The sequence below is a fragment of the Panthera uncia genome (genome assembly GCF_023721935.1).
Source record: "Panthera uncia isolate 11264 chromosome A1 unlocalized genomic scaffold, Puncia_PCG_1.0 HiC_scaffold_16, whole genome shotgun sequence".
Taxonomy (NCBI): Eukaryota; Metazoa; Chordata; class Mammalia; order Carnivora; family Felidae; genus Panthera; species Panthera uncia.
The window spans coordinates 1702392-1727470 of NW_026057576.1; the positions used below are offsets into that span (position 1 = coordinate 1702392).

Consider the following 25079-nt stretch of genomic DNA (forward strand, 5'->3'; position numbering starts at 1 on the left):
TTCCTTCCTTCCTTCCTTCCTTCCTTCCTTCCTTCCTTCCTTCCTTCCTTTCATCCATTCATTATCTTTCCCCTACAAGGAGCTTTAAAGGGGGAATGATTTTTGTCTACTTTGCTCAGTGATGTATCCCAAATGCCTACAACAGTACCGGGTACTCAATTAATTATTTGTCAGAGGATAAATTCTTCAAGAAATGTGAACTTTTTTTACAAACAAGGAATGTTTCTCTCATACTCCTTTCAATTTCACATTAATTCTTTGGACTTAAAAAAAAAAAATAGGGTGTTTTTTGTTTTGTTTTTTTTGGGGGGGTTTGTTTTCCAACCCTCCATAGTCTGTGCTCTCAGATACAAAAATATTTTGCTCCCACACTGATACCTTAGACTCGCAAAAATTGAAAAAGCACTGAAAATACAAGGAAAGCATACCTGATGGTACTGCCCAGGCAAGAAATATGACAAAGAATATAATATGACAGCCCTCTGAAATGAGCTGCCTTTGAAATTAACATTCACCATGAATCAAACCAAAGCAAAACCAATGATTTTCACAAGCAATTAACCTAGCACCTATAGTAATCCCCAAAAGAAGAGATAAAACTTTTTCAAAAATAGAGCATTGATATTTTATTTCAAACAAGAAAATAAAATAATAAAGGAAATAAATTCCTAAACATTTCCTTGATAGTTCATTAAAAAAAAAAAAAATCCTGTTTTCTACTGCACAGGTATAAATGATATCCATGTATTTTTGAATTAAATTAAAAAGATGAAGGGGACAGCACCCTGCTTGAGTTACTGATTCTGCAATTGACAAAAACCAGTGTTATTTCATTATTGGTGTATCTGCCTGCAACTTAACTTTAAAGATACTGAAATTTCAAATGTTGGTTTTAAACCCACTTGTAGGAGGATATTTGGTCTAGGTTTATCCTTCCTTAATTTCACCATTAAGAATTAATGAAAATTTCGCCACTACTCATAGGAAGATCAAAGTGAATTGTCATTTGAGGCACACAATTGTCTTCTAACTTTACCTGACAGGACACTCAAGTTTCACATATTCCGAACAAATACTTCGATTTTATAAGGTAAGAATCATAGTTTTCCTTCAGAAAGCCACTGAAATGTAGTTTTAGCTTTATGAACAATAAAAACTTGCTAATGTTCACCTGGTGTCTAGGAGGCTCACAGACTTTGATTCACTCATTTAGGGCACCTGCGCCACACCGGCACTGCTTTCTGATGGCCAAGGGACATGTCCCTTCAAACTTACACTGTATCCAGAGTAATTTGACAAGTGTTTTCCTCAGTACAGGATATAGCTGTCAATTCTCACCAGAGTGGCACTGCTTAAATATACCGAGTACTTGCCATCCTTGTTTATTTCAAGGCTTCTCCAAGTTTTATTTTCTTTCACGTATCAGATTTACAATGTGGCTAACACAGGAGTCATCTACCCATCCACTCAGAATTTATTTAAAACATTATCAATTACAAGAGCACAGCTATAGAGTTCATATTACCTAATCACAGAATCTGTTCTGTTGTACCCTGGGATGGAAGAAGCCTTTTCTCCTGGAGATCCCAAAATTTGAAGTGTTGTATTAATGTCAACTTCAGATGAATGCTTAATGGAATATTCCATTATTTCTGGAGGTATTAGCGGAGTCTCTCCCTGAGTATCATCAGCTAAGAGGTAGCCTTCAGTTTAAAAAAAATTAAAAACGAACACTTAACAAATCTACATTTATCAAATTGCACTATAAATGTTCTCAGTTTTATCTGATTTACATACATATTAAGCTGATGTAAAAGTAAATTATAAATGTTAATGTTAATTTCAAGTCTGATGAGTAGAAACTATTTCTCAGATAATTAACTCTCAAAATACAAAGGACAAATATGTTATTCACCAATTTTATAATTCATACTGATAGGTAGGCTTTTTAATCTACTATCTTTTAATAACTTTTAGTACTATATTCTGTAAAATTAACAGGAATTCTATTATCTATATCAAAAGTCAATATTTGGGAGTGCCTTTTCCAAAATTAAGATTTTTTTTTCTTGATTATTAAAAACACAGAAACATTGACAGTATGGTTATAAAAGAAGACCCGACAAGTCAGACTGCCTAGATTTGCATTCTGGCTCCGGAAATTAATAGCAGTGTGACCATCGGCTACTTTCTTAAAACTCTCTCTTTCAGCTTCTTCATTTGCAAGATGAGGATAGTAATAATAATGAAACCTGACAACAGTACTAAGTTACTGGGCTGCAATGAATCCCACATAAGACATCTGGTATGCAACAGGCACTAAATATGCATGTCAGCCAATATTTGTAAAAAATGCATCCACAGCTCTGTGATATACAGCATCTGTATTCAAATTTCATCCAACACTACGTACGGAACTTATTTTTAACATACGAAGCTTCTTCTAACACATAAGAACTTTAAACTGCTCAGTTGGCGATTACATTTCAGAAAGAAACAACCAACCAACCTGTAACTAAAATAAGCCAGTGAATATCTTCATACAGATCATCAAGCATTTTGTTGTCTATAGTGCTTGAACCAGGTGAGGCAAGTAACTGCTGCTGATGCCGCTGTAACTGACCGTGGAGCCTCGTTACTCTTTCTTCTAATAGGCTAAAAAGGGGGGAAAAAACCCAAAGTTTCATAAAGTTCAATAAGCAAAGATCTAGAACAAACTGTATACGTAATCTCCATTTATTAGACAACATAAATTAAGATGTTAGCACAAAAGCACATATATGAAAATATTTATTGTAGTACACAGCTGTTCTCATAGCAGTATAGGAATTGTGATTTATTCTTTATGACATAGAATTAAAACATTGCTTTACAAACAATCAAGGCTTACAACAGGCATTCGAAAACTGGTCATTCCAAGTTTGTATTGACATGGGTCAAATCGTTCTCATACCATGTTTTCCACAATCTCTCTGCCATCTATGCTGTAGTGCCTGGGCTCCAAATGGACAAGCCAAGGAATGCAACCATGAGTATGTTTCTGTCCGTTTGTTCCAGTGTGCTGGGATACGGGGTGGGGGTGTTTAAAGTCTTTAAACACTTTAAGTGCTCTCCAGGGAATTGTGAATAGAGAGTATTTGCTCCATGGGGTTTCTTTGGACTGTGTGTACCTTGTCAGAAGAGGTATACAGTGTTCTGCAGCAATCCTTCCTAGCATTCCTACACTGGCTAGTTGATCTGAAAACTGGTCTCGATCATCCTCTTGAAGTTCACTTATTTCTTCTTCCTCACGAGAGGCCACACCATTGGCAGTCTATTATCAATGAAAGAAATAAAGAGTGAGGAGCTGCACTCCTTTGTGCAACAAATCATGCATTTCTGTTGCACTGTAAAATAACTTCAGCACTTCACACAAGGAGAAGAGCTGGACAGAGCCAACCCAGTGGTCTAGAGCCTGCTGGAATAACAGTGCTGGTCGTTCCAAAAGAAAGAGGTGGCGGGGGGCACAGAAGAGCGAGAAATAGAAGGTATCACCCCATGGTGCACATATGTAAACACAGCAAACTGCATTCACAACCCACCTCCCACCCCTGAGAATTTAACTTCTGTCACTGAAAAGACCTGACATCTTTAAGATCCATGGTGCTTTATACGCAAGAAGTCATTGATATCACTCAACAACTAGGAAGACATAGGCGGATAACTGAAAACTGAAGAGAAATGGGGTAACTACAAGCAGCACCCACAAATATGAACTCATTGAGACAACAGGGTTACTTTTGCTCTCTAATGCTCTCAGCAAATCTTCTGAGGACGGTCCCCCTAAATTTCTAGTATTATACAATGTATGATAGGATACAAGAGACGAAATAGAGCTATGATGAAATGCATTTTTACTTACAATCCAGCTTGAAGCTTACCAAATTCCTCGTGCCATCTGGAGCAGCGAGGTGGCACTGAATATAGGAATTGAAAACTTGAACTGCATGTTGGGTAAAAAAGCCTTTGTGGAAATGTTTGTCGTCTTGGACCAAAGTCAGCCAGGATTCCAGCAATTTGTCATAGGCTTCCATGTACACCATGTCATCTTTATCAAGCTAAGAGGAAAGAACACTCATAAAACAAATGGCTGGAGAAAGAAGATGGGAATGCTAACAAGAGTTACACGGTTATACATATAAATGGTTTTATGAGTTTTTCCTGTAGCAAAGGTTCCCAATTATTCAATAATCTCGCTGACTGAGCGCATTCTAAAACTAATCAAACATTGCAGTAAAAATGTGTAAGCTTTTTATTAAACCTTCTAAAATCTTTCTAACTTAATCTAAATAATGCTTAAGCAAACAGAAATTAATGTTTACTTTTTAAGAAAACTAGCTGTTCAGTACTTCATGGAACATGTATTTTTCAAATTAAAATCGTATTAACATTTCTCTGTAGTCAAGAGACCTGTTAGAATAAAAATATTGTGTACTTACTATACACTTCTAAATGATTTTAGAAAAAGTGAAGAATGATGAAAACAGACTGGTCTAATCAGCATATTTAAGAATATGTAGGGAGAACTTCATAGATGTTAAGTCCTTATTAAATTATCTTATGACATTCTTTTCATTTTCCCCTTCATTCTTTGGTAAATTTTTCACAAAATGACTTAAAACTTAAAAAAAAAAAATTAATGTTTGTTTATATTTGAGAGAGAGAGACAAACACATAGGGTGAGCAGGGGAGGGGCAGAGAGAACCAGAGACAGAATCTGAAGCAGGCTCCGGGCTGTCAGCTGTCAGCACAGAGCCTGACACAGGGCTCGAACTCATGAACCGTGAGATCATGACCTGAGCCAAAGTCCAACACTTAACTGACTGGGCTTCCCAGGTACCCCTAAGTGGTGACATTCTTAAGAGTAAACTAGGCAGTCCTAATAAAATTATTATTTAACACCTGGAGGGCCTAGCTGATACAGCAAGGAAAAGGAGTAAGTGCAAAAAACTGGAAAGAAAAGCAAAAAAAAAAAAAAAAAAAAAAAAAAGATGATTATTTGCAGGTGATATTCAGAAAAAGAAATCCAAGGAGATTAAACTTAGAACTATTAGAATAGTTATTAGGTAAGGTGGCCAGATATTAAAAACAAACAAACAAACAAAACCATTGTGATGTTTCCTATATACCAACAATGAGGTTAAATTGGAGCAAAGATCTCACTCCATTAGGAAAAAAAAAAAAAAAACTGGAGGAAAAAAATTATAGGGCACTTCAAATTGAAATCTAAGAAGTCAAATTTATTGTTAAATCCAGGTAAGTTTATAGCCTGCATCTCTCAATTGCTTTGATGACTCAATCTTGACTTTCTACTCTTATTTCTGATGGTCTTTTGCAAGTTTTAAAAGACTATTTCATTTTAAATGCCACCAGAAATACTCTACGAAACAAAGAAGGTTATGAAAACATAAAATAATCTCAAATATAGTTTCAAGTGCTATGCTTGTTAGTTCTCCTCTTTCCCCTAGAACTCAGCCACTCTTCTAAAGCCTGATTACCTCATGGGAGAGCAGCTGTGAAGAACGGCCTAATGTAGAACAAGACACCATTTGAAGGGTTAACTGAACATGAAATTGACCTAAGCATGTCTACTTGACAACAGAGTCACAGGGTGACTTACACATAAGAATGTTTGGGGGCGCCTGGGTGGCTAAGTCAGTTAAGCATCCGACTCTTGATTTTGGCTCGGGTCATGATTTCTCAGTTCACGGGTTTGAGCCCCACGTCCGACTCCAAGCTGATAGCGCGGAGCCTGCTTGGGACTCTCTCTCTCTCTCTGCCCCTCCCCCACTCTCTGGGCACGCATGTATGCGTGGTGCTCTCTCTCAAAAAGAAGTAAATTAAAAATGTCTGCTGCAGTATTCCTTAAATCCATGCCAATAAATTTATGAACCATTCCCCTAATCATGATTTCTAACACTCATTAATGACGTGAAAAAATGCTCATAATAATATAAATAAAAGTAATGATTTTGTTTTTATTTAACAAATTTAATTGATAGGACTTAAAATTTGGAAAAAATACATTAAACTACTAATAGTAACAAGTTTCAGGAAGTGAAAACTACAAGTGATTTGGTTTAATTCTCACTACTTGCTTTACCAAAAAAAAAAAAAATCTTTTAAAACAATTATTGAGTATTAAATGTCCATAATGGTGGGGGAGGGGGTATTTTATAACCCTATGTGTGAGTAAAGAGATTGCAAGAAAATGATAAGTAAAATGAATTTTTTGAAGAATTTTAATTTAATTTAATTTTTAATTTTTTTTAATGTTTATTTCTGACAGAGAGAGAGAGAGAGAGAGAGAGCGCGCATGAGCAGAGGAGGGGCAGAGACAGAGGGAGACACAGAATCCGAAGCAGGCCGCAGGCTCTGAGCTCTCAGCACAGAGCCCGACGCGGGGCTTGAACTCACGAACTGCAAGATCATGACCTGAGCCGAAGTCAGATGCTTAACCGACTGAGCCACCCAGGCGCCCCAAGAATTTTAATTTTATACACTGTTTGAATTACTTTTACCAATCACCATATTCCATTTTTACCACATTAAAATTATATTCTGAAATGGTATTAGTTAAAAAAATTAAAATTATAAATGTGAAGAAAAAAGTAGAAGTAAAAACTTACAAAAAGCAGACACATTCCTAGAAAAAAATGTGACTTGGTATTTGGATCAAGGAAAAAAGGAAAAAAAGAAAACTTGGATACTCCCACAACTAACCATTTAAAATTTTTAGTTAGTTTACATAAAAAAAAAACACCAGGCTCAGTAGATTTGCAGGTGAGATCTACTAAACTAGAAGAAAACTAAACCAATTAAAAAAAATTTTTTTAACACTTATTCATATTTGAGAGGGAGGGAGAGAGACAGAGCATGAGTGGGGGAGGGGCAGAGAGATTGGGAGACACAGAATCTGAAGCAGGTTCCAGGCTCTGAGCTGTCAGCACAGAGTCTGACTCGGGCTCGAACTCAACGGACAGCAAGATAATGACCTGAGCTGAAGTCGGTCGCTCAACCAACTGAGCCACCCAGGCACCCCACAAAACAACCAATTTTATACAAACTGATGTAGAGAAGAGAAAAATAGAATGCATTGGGAAAGTGATCTGTAGAGCTGTTATAATTCTGACAACAAACAAATCCACCTGTTCATAAAAGGCCATGGTATGTGATCATCCAGTTTGGTTCAACTCAGAAATGCTAGGGTAATTTTACCATTAGAAATAATTTAGTTCATTAACAGATTAAGCAGAAACACATTTAGTAATATTTAATACTCATTTATGTTTTACAAAAGCCTATTAGCAATTCTGATAAAAGATAGCTCAAAAGCCTAGAGCAAACATTATCCCTAATGATGAACCAGAAAAGATATCTTCTATTGCCACTTGTATCTACACTGTACAATAAGAAATGTATTATAAGAGAAAGAAATACAAATTGTTAAGTCTGAAAAGCAAAATTTTCATTATTCACAGATGCTATAATTGTCCACAGAAGACTGAAAAGACAAATTATTAGAACCAGTAAGAATTTAGAAAGGTTATCAGATCAATATATAAACACCAACTCTATTTCTCTATGCGAGCAGCAACCAGAAAAATGAGGTTTAAAAAAGATACTATTCACAATAGTAACAAAAATATAAGGCAAAAAAAGCTTTTCTTTTACTTAAAGACAATGAATTACATTTAAATCAGTACAGAGAAATACCACATTTATGGATAGAATTAATGTAAGAGAGATATCCATTCCTCACCAAAGATTCCCCATAATCTTTACCACAACCCAACTTGAGAAATCCACAAATTTTATATGGAAGAATAGAAAGCCAAATATATCCAAGACTCTTCTGAAGAACTGGCAGATAGGGGTATGTCCTATCATATTTAGACACCCCTTAGAACAAAGTAAAATATAGGTGCATAAATATAGAACTGACCAATGGAAATGATTAGAGAGCTCAGGAAACATTCGCTTTTATGTGAAAACTGGATATATGACAGCAGTAGTCGTGTATCTTTGAGCTATGAAGGGCTATTTAATAAATGTTGCTGGCAGCAAGAGAAATCAGCAACAAAGTGAAAAGACAACCTGTAGAATGGGAAAAAATATTTACAAACCATAAAGATGATATGGGGTTAGTATCCAAAATACATAAAGAATTTATACAACTCAATAGCAAAAAACCCACAAATGATCCAATTTAAAAATGAACAAAGAACCTGAATAGACATTTTTCCAAAGAAGATACAGGAATGGCCAACAGGTACATGAAAAGATGCTCAACATCACTAGTCATGAGGGAAGTGCAAATCAAAACCACAACAAGACCTCACCTTACACCTGTTAGAATGGCCATCATAAAAAGGGCAAGAGATAATAAACGATGGCATGGGGGGGGGGAGGTGCCTGGGTGGCTCAGTCAGCTGAACATCCAACTACTCTTGATTTCGGCTCAGGTCATGATCTCACAGTTCATGGGATCAAGCCCTACATTGAGCTCTATGCTGATGGCACGGAGCCTGCTTGGGATTCTTTCTTCTCTGCCCCTCCCACACGCACTCTCACTCTCAAAATAAATGGATAAGCTTTTAAAAAAAAAGATTAAAAAAATAATAAATGATATAAATGATGGCATGGATTAGGAGAAAAGAGAACTTTTTATGCACTGTTGGTGGGATCATAAATTGCTACAGCCACTATGGAAAACAGTATACAGAATCCTCAAAAAATTAATAGAATTACCATATGATCCGGCAATTCTACTTCTGGGAATATACTCAAAGGAAATAAAAACTCAAAAAGATAATCTGCAGCCCCATGTTAATAGCACCATTATTTATGACAGACAAGACATGGAAACAACCTAGGTGTCCATCGACAGATGAATAAAGAAATTATGGTATAGATACACAATGGAATATTTTCCAGCCACTTAAAAAAAATGAGGAAAATCTACCATTTGTGACAACATGGATAGACCTTGAAGGTACTCTGCCAAGTGAAATAAGTCAGAAAAAGACGAATACTACATGATCTCATGTAAATGTAGAACCAAAAAACCCACAAAACACAAAAAAACAAAACCCCACCAAACTCAGAAAAAGATATCAGATTTGTGGTTAGCAGATGTGGGGCGGCGGGTGTGTGTGTGTGTGTGTGTGTGTGTGTGTGTGTGTAACTGGTTAGAGGAAGGTGGTCAAAACATACAAACTTTCAGTTATAAGATACATAAGTACTAGAGAAGTAATGTACAACATGATGACTACAGTTAACATTGCTGTGTGATATACAGGAAAGTTATTTGAGATCTGAAGAGTTCTCACCACAAGGAGAAAATTGTCTTCTTTTTATTGTATCCATATGAGATGATAGATATTAACTAATAAACCTATTGTGACAAACATTTCACATATATGTAAATCAAACCATCATGCTATACACCTTAAACTTACAAGGGAATGTATGTCAATTATTTCTCAATAAAATGGGGGAAAAATAGACGGAGGGAGACACATAAATAAATATTGCTGGACAAATCTGTTATCCATGAGAACAAAAAGGAACTGAATCCTTATTTGATACCATATTCAAAATTAAATTCTAAGATGGTAAAATCATGAAAGGCAAACTTTAAAAACATTTAGAAGAATACACAGGAAGGATAGGTGTCTGAAACAAGGAACTAATAATGCAAATCATTTTTTTTTAAAGTAATCTCGACATCCAGCATGGGGCTCAAGCTTACTACCCCGAGACCAAGAGCCACAAACTCTACTGACTGAGCCAACCAGACACTCCTAATAAAAGAAATGACAGTAAGTTCAACTCCACTAAGATGAAGAACATTTGTTCATCAAAAGATACCATAAAGTCTAAATGCAATATGGTGTCCAGGATTAGATCCAAGAAAGGAAAAATAATTGGTGGAAATTTGATGAAATCCAAATAAAGACTAAATGTTTAGTTAATAACAATGCATCTAATGTTAATTTCTTAGTTTTGACAAATGTACCGTGATAATATAACATGGTAATGATAGAAGAAATTAGGTAAAAAGTACTCTTTGCAATTTTCTGTAAATCTAACATTAATCCAAGTTAGGAATAAGAAAAAAGGTACCATAAAGTGAAAAGAAGAGCCACAAAACCAGGAGGATAAATCTGCAACAAGTAACTGACAAAAAAAATGAGTGTACAGAATAGATGAAAAATGTCTACAAAGGAGTAAGAAAGGGGCACCTGGGTGGCTCAGTCGGTTAAGCGTCTGACTTTGGCTCGGGTCATGATCTCGCAGTTTGTAAGTTCGAGCCTCATGTCGGGTGCTGACAGCTCAGAGCCTGAAGCCTGCTTCAGATTCTGTGTTTCTCTCTCTCTCTCTGTCTGCCCCCCTCTCCCCTGCCTGCACTCTGTATCTCTCTCTTAAAAATAAATGAACATTAAAAAAAAAAAAAAAAAAAAAGGCAGTAAGAAAAAAGACAACCTGATAGGGAAGTGGGCAATGGACTGAACAAACATTTCATAAGACTCACCATGGGAATCACATGTTTATATAAAGATGTTCAATATTATCAGCACCCGGGAAAGCCAATCAAGACCGTATCATATACTTACAAGTTTGGCAAAACTATGATGGTGAAGACAGGGAACTCGCACACACCACTGCTGAACATGTAGTGGGTCCCATCAGTTCAGCAATCAATTTGAAACTGTCTTGTGAAACTGAACATTTACATGTCCCAGCATCCAAACATTCCACTTGGAGGTACCTTAGAAAACCTCTCACAAATATATACTAGTAAACATGCAGAAGAATGTTTACTGTAATGCTGTTTGTAATGGTAAAAAAAAGGGAAACTCCAAAGTTCACTTACAGCAGAACAGAGAAAAACTGTGGTATACCACTCACACAACGATACATCCTGTACATAGAAGTGATCAAAATCTTTATTTTTTAAGTTTTTTTAAATGTTTGTCTATTTTTGAGAGAGAGACAGAGTGTGAGTAGGGGAAGAGCAGAGAGGGAGGGAGACACAGAATCGGAAGCAGGCTCCAGGCTCTGAACCGTCAGCCCAGAGCCCGATGTGGGGCTCGAACCCACAAACAGTAAGACCATGACCTGAGCTGAAGACGGACACTCAACCGACCGAGCCACCCAGGCACTCCCAAAATTTTAAAGCAAGAGAACAGACAACACTCAGAACGGTGGTCACTTCTCTTGCAGGGATGGAAGAGGGGAGCAGCTGGGGTCCCAGGATCGGGATGAACACACTGGTTCCGTCGATGCGGTACTGGTAATGTTACCGGGTGGAGTCATGGGTTCACTCGCGGTGATTTCGTCATGTTTCAGAACATCATGTTTGAGGTTTTATCTGTCTCAAATGTGACACAATAAATTATCTCTGGTGGTTTGAGGACTAAAAAAAAGATACATAAAATGAACAAACACAGCTAAAATGACCATGCAGAGTGCTCGATGTATTATTAGCACCAAGAAAAAAGGGTGGTTTTACGCCTTCAACAAAAATATATGGAATGCTGAGAGCGGAGCATCGGAAAACAGTTTCTTCCCAAAGAAACATCTGTGGCCTGTTTATATACTTAACAAAGCACGTGCTTTGCAGACATCATTTGTTAAGTCTTAACAGTTTATCTTGCCAAAATAAACAGACTGGTAACATATCTTAAGAGGAACTTACGGAACAGCATCCTCTGACCTCTAGTATCTCAAAAGGAAGAAGCGGGACATTTTCTAAAAACTATCTTTGCTGTTCTTTAGTGCATATATAATGCACGCTATCATATTTTAATTATTCGTGTATAAAAAAGTATAAATAAAATGTAAAAGCCTTTCAAGCCTTTTTACTATTGAAAGAGCAATAATCCCTCCTATAAAGCCCTGATATTAGACAAGGCAGAAGACCACACACTGTTAAGAGCCTCTAGTCACTGGATGGTGATTTAAAATAAGAACCCAAAACTTCTAGAGCCTTCTGGTTCCTTTTGGATATCAACACGTAACTCATCAGGCAAAGTGTGAGAAATCTGGTTGATGACAATTGGCAACTAAATCTTTCAGTCTAACCATGGAGAACTGAAACCTGACCAAGTGCTTTTTCATACATAATACCTTGGCCCTGCTCCATGACCACTCTGGCCAACACCCAGCAGCCAAGCCAAGCACGTGCACAGGGATGACGAAGGAGTCCAAGCTAGACTGTCTGTGCTCATGCCCTAAGTATTGTCAGGCCTGGTGCCAGAAAGGCTTTGGAAAGGGGCTTAGAGCTCATGAGACTACTTGACCCCACTTTACTCCATTTGGGGATGGAGGGTGGAGAAGGTAATCAAACTACGATAACAGCACTTACATTTCAACGCCCATATTTAACTTAGAAGGGTACAGAGGAGTGAATGTGCAGCCTGTCAGCCACAGAAAAACTGCTTTTATGACTGGTAACTATGAATATAAAGAAACAGTGGTTAATTTCATTTACGAAAATGTTACCAAATGTGGCTTTCTAAAAAATATACGTATATGTGAATCTGCTCCCCCTTTAACACTGAATTTCAGAAATTAAAATCTAACATGATTACTTGATTCCAACTACATGACATTCTGGAAAAGGCAAAACTATGGGGGTAGTAGAAGATCAGTGGTTTCTAGGGGTGGGGGAAGGAGGGATGAATAGGTAGAACACGAAGGACTGTTAGAGCCATGAAACTATTCTCTATGATTCTGTAAGACTGAATACACGTCATTACACATTTCTCAACATCCACAAAATACCTAACACCAAGAGTGAACTCTAAAGTAAATTACGGACTTTGGGGGATAAGGAGGTGTCAGTCCTGGTTCCTCAACTGGAACAGATGTTTACCACACTGGTGGGGGAGGTTGACAGGAGGGGAGGTTGTGTGCATTTGTAGGGGTGGAGGAGGGTGAAGGATGGGATATGGGAAGTCCGTATTTTCATTCAATTTCACTGAGAATCTAAAACTGTTCTAAAAAAATAATGTATGTGTTTATTCCTAAAATGAGATAGCTTAAAAGTGTGTAAGATAACTCTTGTACTGAAAATACATCTCATGCTCGAGTAGTTCTAAATTTTATTGTTACATTGCAAACAACTGCAAATCTACTCCTAGCCACAACAGGATTATGGTTACTGTCAGGTATTCGGTATGATCCATCCCACTAAACTAGATCTTTTTTCTCTGAACAACAAATAACCAACGTGAGAACTCCACATCTTTTTCATGAAATTGAAAAGTTCTTTCTTTGATCATCAGTATTTTCTTCATATGTAAACGTAAATTACATGAGTTCATAAAAAGAGAAGCGAATGATTCAGACATAAAAAATCCAGTAAGATGGGCACGGACAATTCACTCTCACGTAGAAAATTTTATTTCTAAGGAATAATCTTTAAGAAGTTCCTTAAGCTGATAAGACTTTGCATTCCATATTTCCAGCCTGAGGCTGCTGCTACTATAATTTCTCTTTCAAGGACCTGGGACTGAAAACAAATTAAACAATCAGAGATTATAGAGGCCAGGAAAAAAGTGCCAGGAACATTGACCAGGAAGTTCACTAGCAGTGTTCGTTTGCAAACATGATAACAAAAAATCATTTTGCAGAAATAACTGATGTGACAAAAATGTGTCTTCAATAAAAGAAGGGGGCAAGAAAACTCCAGATAAATGTAAAGGTTAAAAAAGGGGTTCTATCAATATACCGTTTCTTACTATGGATGGTTGGTATACAGTTGTTCATTTTATTATTCTTTACAACTTTTATACACATATGAATTTTTTTTTTTTTTTTTTTTTTTTACTTTATATGAAGTATTTCACAGTAAGTTTAAAACATACAGGCATTGGTACAACCTCCCAGGTTCAGTGACAGATCAAATAATACATGCACTGCAGAGGGTAAAACATTAAAAAGAAAGGACATACGAAAGATTAAAGACTGAAAGAGCTGTATTAGTTTATGTTGCTACTCATCTGCTGTAAGTAGATTCTTTTCCTGGGGTACTAGTATTTAAGGCAATTATTGAAAAAAAAACCCCACAGAATTGTCACAAATGAAGCTTCATGGATTCTATTAAAAATTAGGAAGTCTTTGGATGTTAACTGCAAAAGGAATTCATTCATTCTTTTTTTTGTTTTTCCTAGCCAGTCCTAAAGGCACAGAAATAATTTAACTTCAGAATACCTATGCAGCTGACAGTATTCCTGGCTTCTAAAATCCCTCAAGAGGAATTGATTTAGTGGGCAAGTGCTGCAGCTGTTAGAAGAATCCTATAGATAGATCACTGAAAAAAGTCTGCCCCCACAAAACCACCAAGAGCCAAGCTGCAGTTTGCAGAAAGAGTTTTTAAACATTAAACTCCTCCATCAATAAGCTTTCTTCCTTTTGGAAACGCATATGAATTTCCAAATTTTAATGCTAAACAATGTATATGCATCAAGCACCGTGACTGGCACATGGCAGGTGTTCGATAAGTATGTATGGAATCGAATTAATCCAGCAATAATCCTAGCAGGCCGACATCGCAGGGACTTGCCTGGCTTACAAGGGGTAGAAGGGCAATCCCTTTTTTCTACCTCACTCTAGCGTTCATTTCTGAACTCCTGGCACATTAGATCTGTTTATGCTTCTAATGCTGTATTATTGTTTCAAACAATACAAAGGATACCAAATGGAGCAATAGTTATGACAGTAAGTAAGCTTTATTCTCAACCATCTACATAGTCTATCTCAAGTGCAAGAATGCTGTAAAACATAAACACTGGATCTGTGCTAGGATTAGCATAGCAAATTGAGAAAACCAGAGGTGACTCATAGACAAGTCAGGAAACACTGCATTGGTAAAATTAGGATCCAACCAGGATTCAATGCAACAATGAAATTATTTTGTAAAGACTTCTTTTAATAAGAATCTTTATTTAAGATGTAATTGTAGCCAATTTTCTTCCAAATGTCCTAACAGAGGAAAAGCTACTGTTAGTATTAAAAAGAAGTGTACCGTCCTTTAAATGTGCAAGGTTTAATGCACCTCATCTAATTCTCTCTCTTAACCATTTCAAGCAGATGAAATGAATGCGCATAACAGAAGCTGGACAGCTGTCTCGCTCTCAACAGTATCACCAATTTATTCATTTATTCTTTCCCGGCCATCAGGGCCACTGTGTGGGGGGCTGGGATGGCTTTCCAAATGGCCCCACCCTCTTGTGAGGTTAGGGGAGAGGCTGACTACGTCCGAATATTGTACTGGCCTCACCATGCCCTCCTCCCCTCCCCCAAAAAGTGAATAATAGCTTTCTCTCTTATCACGGAAACAGTCCCGAATTTATGCTTCCTGCTTCCAACTTACAATGTGGCTTCCGTGTACTCCTTTTCACTGCATCCCCTCCCCACAAAGTAACTGTCCACTGGGCAGGGAAACCAGATTTTGAATGAAGAATGTTGAATTCTACCACATTACACTCTGTACCGAACTTCCTACAACTTTATCAAGTATCTTTTTCTTCACTGCTTTGTCCCACACGTCTTGAGATTAGGCCACAGATGTACCGAAAGGTTTTTCTCTGCCAGGTTTACCTACCACCACCTCCTTTACATACCCACCCTCACACACCTGTGCACAGCCAGACACACATACATTTCACGTGCACTTCACGGTTTAAGCATCGTGCCTGGAAGCTCTGCTCAATTAACTCAGCAAGTTCTGTGGCTCCAGTGATGAACCCACTGGAGGCTGAACTTCAGGTTTTCTGCTGACAAAAGAAACCAACCGAGTACAAACCGAGCATAGAGTTCAAGTCATAGAGTTCGATTTCACTGAACTGATTCCAATGGATGTACCAGTATTATTAACATTTGATGAAACAATCGATATGATATCAACAACTACTGTGTTCGAATTTTAATTTTAAAGGCAACGGTTCCATGTCTATAGTCCTTCTCACCTCTTCAGTACGGCAATAGACAATAATTTGATTTCTGGGGTGCAGTGAAAAAATTCTTGGCCTCAGGAAGCCTCAAGTAATACCAGGAAATTTTAACGGCCAACAGAACAACTTGGCTGAAGACTGGAATTACTCTTTTTGAGCACAGACTTTCGGTTTACTTGCCAGTTGAGGAGCATAAATAACTGTCTTCACACACAGGCTAAAGCCACCAAGTAAGGACATACTTCATGAAATGCACATTAGTATCAAGAATTTTTCCTCCCACGTATATATATTTTCTTCTCGCTGCAGCCACATAATCACCACCAGAGACACAAATTTCAAAAAAAGGAGACAATCTATATGTATTCCTAAGTAAGCATAGTTCTGAAAAAAATGTTCTCACAATGAGACAAAAGTGTATATGCTGAATCTGTTTTCCTACTGGGGAAAAACCTCCTTCACTATTAGAGAAAAGCAGAACGTTTCACAAAATTAAACTTATGAAGAAAAGTAATATTAAAACTATTATAGCCTGCACAAAACAACAAAACTCAAAAACTTGTCTTACTTGGTAAGACAGTGTTCACAATATAGGTTCTCAATAAATGCTATTATTATGAAGGTTCATTTTTATCATTATTATTCCACATTGTAATGTGCATACCGTACAGGAACTTTCATATTGTTAACCCACCCCATAGAACATTAGAAGAAATAATTATCCTACCTATATCAACATGCTTAAAAAAGGTTAAGCAATTCGTCCAAGATTCTGTAGTTTATAATTACTTGGCTCATGACTATACAGTCTCCTTTCAAAGTTCATGACCTTTCTTTCTGAATCACTGACTCTCAAAGCAGTTCTTTTTGTCTCAGTTTTTCTACTTTTACTTAAAAGATCATTTACTTATGTATTTTTCCACCTGAGGTCAACGACTATGTATTAGGGACCAGTACTCCAATCACCGGGTACCTAAGGAAACAAAAATGATGTGACCCGCGTCCCAGAACTTCCACTCTGGTTTGGCGAGATTTGTTCGAGTAGTTTGGTATTAGCTGCACATTCCCCAGCCTCCCCTCCCCCAGCACACACAAGATACATGAAAACCGCACGAGGCTGAGATGACATTTAGGAGGATTTGTTTAGTCTTCTGGCAACTCATCGTGCAGGGGCCTCCCTTTCGGCTGCCCCCCAGCTTCACCAAACCTCGCCTACCTGGCTGCTCCGAGCAATACCAAGCTTCGGACCAATCTTCCCCCTCTGCCTTTTGAAACAGGTAACCAATTCTTTTAAAACCATTTTTAAATGTCATAAGCAGATCAATTAGAAGAACTTAAAAAAGAACACTTCTGCAGCACACCTTCTTGTGAAACAAGCACAAATATGCCTACTCTGAACGAGTATCTACACTTGCTGCTTTCTAAAATTTCTCGACCAACCTTGACAGAAACATTGTTTTCCAAGTTGTCAGTCTCCTGGTCAAAATAAATGAATTCTAAACTTAAAATCTGCAAAACAAGAATGATATATATCTTCTAGCAATTCTTCTATAAAATGTTTAGAAACTTCCTTAACCCACAAACAGAAACTAAAATACAGCTATGTTTCTAAATATGTGATCAACATACTGTTTCATCTACCTGGTTTAGAAGAGAAAACAAACCAAGGGGGAGAAAGCACAATGAGACCATGTTAAATGAAACCTGAGTTGATTCAGAATTTGTAACAACCTGAAAGGGTTTTGAATAAAGCTTAAATACTTAAAATTGACCTATATTTCCATGCATAGAACATAATTTTTCCTCCTGAGAAGTTCAAATCTCACATACAATGCCTTTAAACTTCTACTCCTCTACTAACTACATTTTTTCAAACACACAAATATCTGCTGGACCTGGTTCCTTTCCACATCAAACCGCTGAAGTGTCCGAGTACATAAATCATTCCCGAGTTCTGTCTTCTGAACACCCCTAAAGGGATATGAAAATGCACAGACGTTGCCACACCCCCAACAAAACACAGGATTTTGTGTCTAATACCAATTCTAACAGGTACTGACAAATATTCTTTTTACTCTTACAGTCTTTGAAAGAAATTCACATATTGATCCATAAAAAGAAAAATTCATTTCAACAATTTAAGAACCACTATGGAGGAAAAAAGTATTTCCCATGATTAATATAGTTATTCACGGTAACTTACAAACACAGCTGTGTCGTCAAGGAGTTTTAGTACATGTTTCCTAAATTAAGTTTTATATCTGGAAAATATACATTTGAAAACTTGTACCAAAAAACAGCTTTCGTACTGTTACTGGTCTTAATTTAATGAAAATTACGTGCCACCAAGATACACTATTAAACCAAAAAAATTAAAAGAGCACACAGCCTAATCAAAACCAACGTGGTTACAATCAAGTGAACCAAATTTTATCTACATAATTTCCAGATAAGTCCAAAATTTTTAAATTCTCAAAACAATATAAAATTATAATCACAACCACACTACAATGTTAGCAGCGCCCTTTAAAGTTTTCACCGTTAAAATGGGGTTTCAACATAATCCTTAATACAAACGTTTCATTCCATTTCCTATATTCAGACACTAAATTATCTCAAAGTTAAAATCTTGACACCAACAAATTTAATCTACAAAAGTGATTTTAATCCACAGAAATTTTTAAAGTAACATTTCTAAACAGATTGCCAAATAATTTTCACATGTAAACAAAAATGCAATTTTAACAATAGCTAGCATTTGCTTAATTACTTGTCACGAGAAATGTTGCAGAGGCATTGCAAATTTCCTTGTAAAAAACAGACACAATTTATTTTAAAACAGTCACTCACCACTTCTTCCAATGCAGCACTTCGCCCAAAAGAACAAGTGAGGTGTGTGAGACAGTTAACAAAGGACGAGAAAAGTTCATTTGGAATGGCAGTTAAAACATTTCGAGGGAACACAGTTATCAGGTTGCTGATAATGCTGGAGATTCCCACAGCTTCGGAATCTTCTATTTCAATTCTACAAATCAAGTAATGAGTATTATTAAGTGGCAGAAGAAAAGTCCCAAAAACTCATCTCCAAACATGCAAATATTATCACCTATTTGTTTTTCAAGGCATGTCTCTGTGTATTAATTTCAAATTACCCGCATAACTACACTTTAAAATATAAACAGGGAAAATCACTAGTTTCTTTTTCTCCTCTACTGTTAAACATAAAGAAAAAACTGAAAGCTCTTTTTTCAGTTATAAAGGGCAAGTATACCTACCCATTGATAGTATTCAGTAATCCCTCAATGAAGTGTGCTAGATAATCAACTTGTGAGCCTTCATCGGGGAAGATGGGTCCATGAAGAGAAGCTAACTGGGCAAGGCACTGAAGAGAATCTTGTGCCATATCTGAATCTTCTCTGATTTTTCGATGTACCTGTTAGAAAGAATTACTAATCCGTAAAAATAAATTCTTCTTTTGTAAGGGTCACGTGTCTATCATGCCGAATGAGGTAAGAGAAAAATTCACTGTAGCTAGTTATTTCTAGAAAATTAATTCCTGAACCTAACTGAATTTGAAAATTGCCCCTCAGTCCACTTTACATTACAGGCCATGATTTTTTAAACATATCGAGTAATTTTTAACTGAGGGCTACCTACATTTTGAAAATTGAACTGTCTCCAGGATGTTATGACAAAGAGAGAAACAGATGCCAGCCAGTCAGACATACTGCCTTCTTCTAAAAACAGCAACGACGACAGTCATCCGTATTATGCTAACTATGCCTAGCTACAGCTTCTTGCTAAAGTTAGCAGACAAGTTCAATCAGGAGTATATAGATGCTGCTTTAGTAGAAGTAAACAGTCGTACACTTAGAAAAGCAATTTACCTTTCCAGCACCACTCACTCACTCAACTAGTACAGAAGCACACTCTTGCATTAACTCTGACATTGCCACAATTTGTCTGAATCTCATTTTATCCTGTACACACTGCTATGAGTAAGGGCTAAACATTTTTTTAATTTTACTTAGTCCACTTTAAGCCTCATCTAGATTTTCTATCAGTGATGCAACACTGATGTGAAACACCTCGTACACAGTATTCTGTTTGAAGGAAATCAATTACTGCTCCCTAACTTTACACTGTTCTTAATATTCTCAGATTTTAAAGACGTTTCATTGCTTAAATCTGACACAACTAATCATAATTAAGGAAAATACACTTAGTAAAGAAATTACAGGGGCATCCGGGTGGCTCAGTCGGCCGAGCGGTTGACTCTTCTTGGTCATGATCTCAGTTCCTGAGATCGAGCCCTGCGTCGGGGCTCTATGCTGACAGCAGGGAGCCCGTTTGGGATTCTCTCTTTCTCTCTTTCTCTCCCTCTCTCTCTCTCTCTCTCTCTCTCCCTCTCTGCGCCCCTCCCTCGCTCGTGTGTGCTCTCGCTCTCTCTCAAAAATAAGTAAACTTGGGGAAAAAAAAAGAACTTATAGGTATTTTTTATCTTAATCCACCAACCACATTGATGGCAACCATCTTCTATTTTCCACAAGCATTTGACTTCTCCAGCCCTTCTTTTCTTACACAAATTTCTTTGCTTTCTGAATGTGTCACAAAATTTTAAACACTTGTGCTCTATTTGTTTCAAGTTACGTTCACTTCGACTCTGCAAATCATTTATAAATTACTTGCAGTTAAAATATTTCTTATAAATATTCACAGGTACACTTTTGGTACCCAGGTACACAGCGAACAGGTAATAAACCCTTATTCACTGATTGATTTCATTACTCTTTAAACCTTGAACTTCTTAAGGCTTTAAGATATTTAAAATACTAAAGAGTTACAAAGTTAATTGAGACGCTTGAAATATACCACCCTCTTCGGTCTCCAACAGGGGCTGGAAAACCACAGCCGATGGCCGAATCTGGCCTCCTGCTCATGTTTGTATGGCCTGCAGAATGGTTTCTACATATTTATATGGTTGGGAAAAACAAAACCAAAGAATAACAAAATCTCAAGACACAGGACAATTAAACAAAATTCACATTTTGATGGCTGTTACAAAAGTTTTGCAGGAACACTGCCCCGCTTGTTTGTTTAGGTATCAGCTATGCTGCTTCTGCACTACAAAGGGCTTCTGTACTACAAAGGCAGAGCTGAACAGCTGCCTCAGAGAACAGGTGACCAGCAAAGCCTAATGTTTACTACCTGGCCTTTACAGAAAAAGTCTGCCAATCCCTGGTCTAGAATAACACAAATGTTTCCCAAAATATGTTCTATTACATTTTAAGTTTTATATAGTAAAAGTATAATGCGCAAATTCATAGAATCTACATCGTCCAGTTCATGAACTTTTGAACACAACTCATTTTTAAGTTCCTTATCTGAAAAGTATAACTAAATTTCATCATGCTGTTTAACCTAATCAACATTGAAGCATGTTATCCAGGGGGTACGTTCAACCAATGGATCCAATGCAATCTGGGACAATAGAGGGTTTCTTTTCTACCAACAGAGAGCCAAATGGTTATTCATTACTGGTCCAGAAGTGAGGAATCAAAAGAAATGATGAGTGAAATGGCTAATCTGATTATGTAATACAATAAAATAAAAATAAAATACTACCGCAGAGCCTGCATGTCCTGTTCAAACTTAATTTATGTTCTCTGAAATGTGAACCATATAAAACTCATGATCCATAATGATTAGTTCTTGCGTAATACAGTAGACTCCTGCCCTTCTTCCAATGTCAGCCTTACAAAGGAGTTCTTCCGCAACGGAACCATGTTACAAGTTAAAAACTGAATTCATCACCTGAGTAGGGAAAGCAGAGGGCTAAGGAAACGCAAAGTCTAACAGAACACCCACAGAGGTGAATGGTGAAGCAAGACAAGAATAAACAGAAGCAAGTCAGTAAGATGATAAATTCTACTGGAACATGCTGAATCTGAGATGTCTGTAGGCCTTCCAAATTAAAACATCCAGTAAGCACTTGGATTATAAGGCTCTGGAACTTTGGAGCAGCCTGTGCTGAATATAGATTTAGGAGTCATCGGTGCAGACGTGGCACTTGAAGTCCTACGTGTGGAAGAGATAGTCCGAGGAGAGCGTATACGGTCGGCAGGGTTGAGAACTGAGACAGAACACTAGCAGTTTGGCAATGAGCAGAGAAAAACAGAGAGCACAAATGAGGTCAAGAAGGATCAGCCAAGAAGGCAGGAGGAAAAACTAACGAGAGTGGGTTTTCCAATACCTCGTGGAAGAAAGAGAAACTGAGACATCTGTAAGCTTCCGAGGGGCAGAATGTCACCTCGAGTGTTTCTCGATTCAGATGTGACCAACATACTTAAAGTTTTAATTCCGTTCAATAGTGTATTTATGTCTATATACTCAAATCTAGAGAAATGAGGATAACCAACGGAACACTGCTTTCTATTCGGTAACGAACTCACGATTGAAAATAAGTTTAACAAAACCCGAACGAAATAAAAAGATTAGCCCCACTGTCCTCTCTGTAACAATTTACAAACTCAAGTTGCTTATCAGCTCCTCAAACGAAAGTACCAGGCCCCAGACGCAAAACTGCTAAGACGACCATGCAAAAAGGGTTAACTTTTAGGCTGAGAAGCCATCTGCGTGTGGCGGTTCACAGCTGACAGGAACAGCTGTCTGCTTTGTCTAGACAGCTGCTCGGATTCGGGGTAGCTGTTTCCAGTACCGCCAGCAAGTTTTGCACCTTTTCAAAAACTGCTGGAATGGGCTCTTCTTTCAGTCAAACGAAGAACACAAAGAAGTGAACTCGGATACGTATCGAGACAATTTCTGTCAGATATGGCAGGCGCCAGAACCTGTTAATTTAGTTACAACTGCCTCTTTGATGCTGAGATGCTTTCGGTCACCATCGCTCCGATTTACAGAATATACTGCAAGGTAATGAAGTCTCAGCATTTCTACAGAAAACATTTTTATGTATACAACCATGGTCGAACAACCTTATTCTAGGTATTTTAAAATACGTACCATACAATGACAATATTTTACATGGTTGAACCGAGAAGGGAAGGCAGTTGTAAGGATAGTAAATAATATTTTTCAAACAAATAAAAAGGTGAGAAACTAAAATGGTTGGGATTAAAACAGCTTCCATTTTTTTCTTCTTAACTGGTCTTTATTGGACTTCTGCCCCAGTCATTACATCTAACTTGTGGGCTTAGGCTATTGACAGCAAATCAACATCCCTCTCCCCTCCACACACATACATTTCTTTCACCAGCCTTTGACTATTACAGTGGGGACCCTCATGAACAAACATGGGAACGTACAGCCTACTTCTTTTTTAAAATTTTTTGATAGAGACAGAGCGTGAGTACGGGAAGGGCAGAGGAAGGGGGAGACACAGAATCCGAAGCAGGCTCCAGGCTCCGAGCTGTCAGCACAGAGCCCGACGCGGGGCTCGAACTCAGGAACCACGAGATCGTGACCTGAGCCCAAGTCAGACGCTTAAGACTGAGCCACCCAGGTGCCCCGAGCCTACTTCTTTCTAGCAAACAATAAACAAGACCATGTGAAGTTATAATCGAAATAAATTGCTATTCAAAAACACTACCTTGACCCATGACTGATAAATGAGCACATAAAGTACCCTCTACTCTGTTATGGCAGTTCTTCAAGTGTCGTCCAGGGATCCTGACACATTGCTAAGACCACGTCGGGTTGTGTGTAAGGGCAAAACCGTTTCCACACTGGTACTAACACACTGTCACACATGTATACAGTGGAGTTTCCTCCAGGTTACTTGACCTGTAATATTACAACCAGCTGGATGTAGAAGCAGATCTGAGAATCAGTCTTCAGTTAAGCATGACATCAGAGTTTTACAAGAATATAAAACAATGCCACTCTTCAGTAAACTTTTCTTTTTCCAAAAATACAGCTATCTGTTCATTAAAATGTTATTTACGTTAATATGTAAGGGTTTGGGTACTATTTTTTTTTCTAAGATTTTAAGTAATCTCCCCACCCAACAGGGGGCCTGAACCCACAATCCTGAGATCAAGAATCACATGCTCCACCGACTGAGCCAGCCACATGCCCCTCCCAATGCTACTTTTGCATGAATCAACAAATTATTTTTTAAAGTTTTTCGTTTGAAATTTTAATGTGGTAAATATTAGTAGTTATATCCCCATAAACAAAAGCCCTTCGGGGTCTTCAATAATTTTTAAGAATGTAAAGGGCTTCTGAGATCAAAAAGTCTGAGAATATCAGCTCCAAGATATTCATACTTCTATAACACTTTTATAAATTACCAAGAACATTCCTCTGTAATTTGTTTAAGCAGATGTATTGATTAGGAGAGAAGGGTTTAAAGGAGAAAAGCAACCGGTCCTGTTTTACTTAGGACACACACAGAAGCATGTACTCTTTTCAGTGGCACTCTTCCTTGGCCTTCACCACCAGAAATGAAAAGCAAGACTTACTGTGAAAAACAGCTCCATAACTCTGCTATCCAGAAGAGTCTCCCGCCAGGACTCTGTTGGCTTTAACAGCACATTTTGTGAAGATTCAAACATAGCTATATAATGTCTGCCCAGTTATCTGGTGTCAAGGTCAACAACAATAACATTCTTACTTTGTCTAAAGTATAAGTATATCCTAAATATAACAGGAGCCATCCAGAAAGAATGTAATGGAAACGGTTTAAGCCTCTTCACATATGCTACATAATTCATGCATGAAGCTTAGGAATAAAAGGCATTAAGTGCTTAAAAAAAAGAAAGAACTCTACAGAAATATAAGGCAACAGTTTCATCAGAATTACATGTCATGCTGCAGGGACATAAAAACTTCGATGATCAGAGGTGCCAATGGTGGCAACAGAAGAAAAACATGCGTGGAAAACAGATGTCAAAACACGAGCAAAAAAGGAAAATCAGTTTCTGCGTATTTATCCCAGCATTTCCCCCCAATATCTTAAAACAGCTCAAACCACATATACAAAATGAGTCTCACAACAGACTACTTGGAAAAACAGCATTTCCACAAGAAATGTATTATTTGGGAAACGAAAAAAGA

The 25079-nt window shown here is 37.5% G+C and overlaps 1 protein-coding gene across 2 annotated transcripts in view; it reads right to left on the reverse strand.

Annotated features, from left to right (window-relative positions):
• Nucleotides 1–25079, reverse strand: part of XPO4 (exportin 4) — a 119437-nt gene that overhangs the window by 22774 nt on the left and 71584 nt on the right. For both annotated transcript variants that reach the window (XM_049647333.1, XM_049647332.1), the window contains exons 7-13: nt 24485–24597; nt 19280–19437; nt 18855–19029; nt 3921–4097; nt 3171–3313; nt 2510–2655; nt 1526–1703 (exon numbers count right to left, since the gene is read on the reverse strand). In XM_049647333.1, coding sequence (XP_049503290.1) covers nt 1526–1703; nt 2510–2655; nt 3171–3313; nt 3921–4097; nt 18855–19029; nt 19280–19437; nt 24485–24597 — 1090 coding nt within the window. The remainder of the gene's footprint in view (nt 1–1525; nt 1704–2509; nt 2656–3170; nt 3314–3920; nt 4098–18854; nt 19030–19279; nt 19438–24484; nt 24598–25079) is intronic.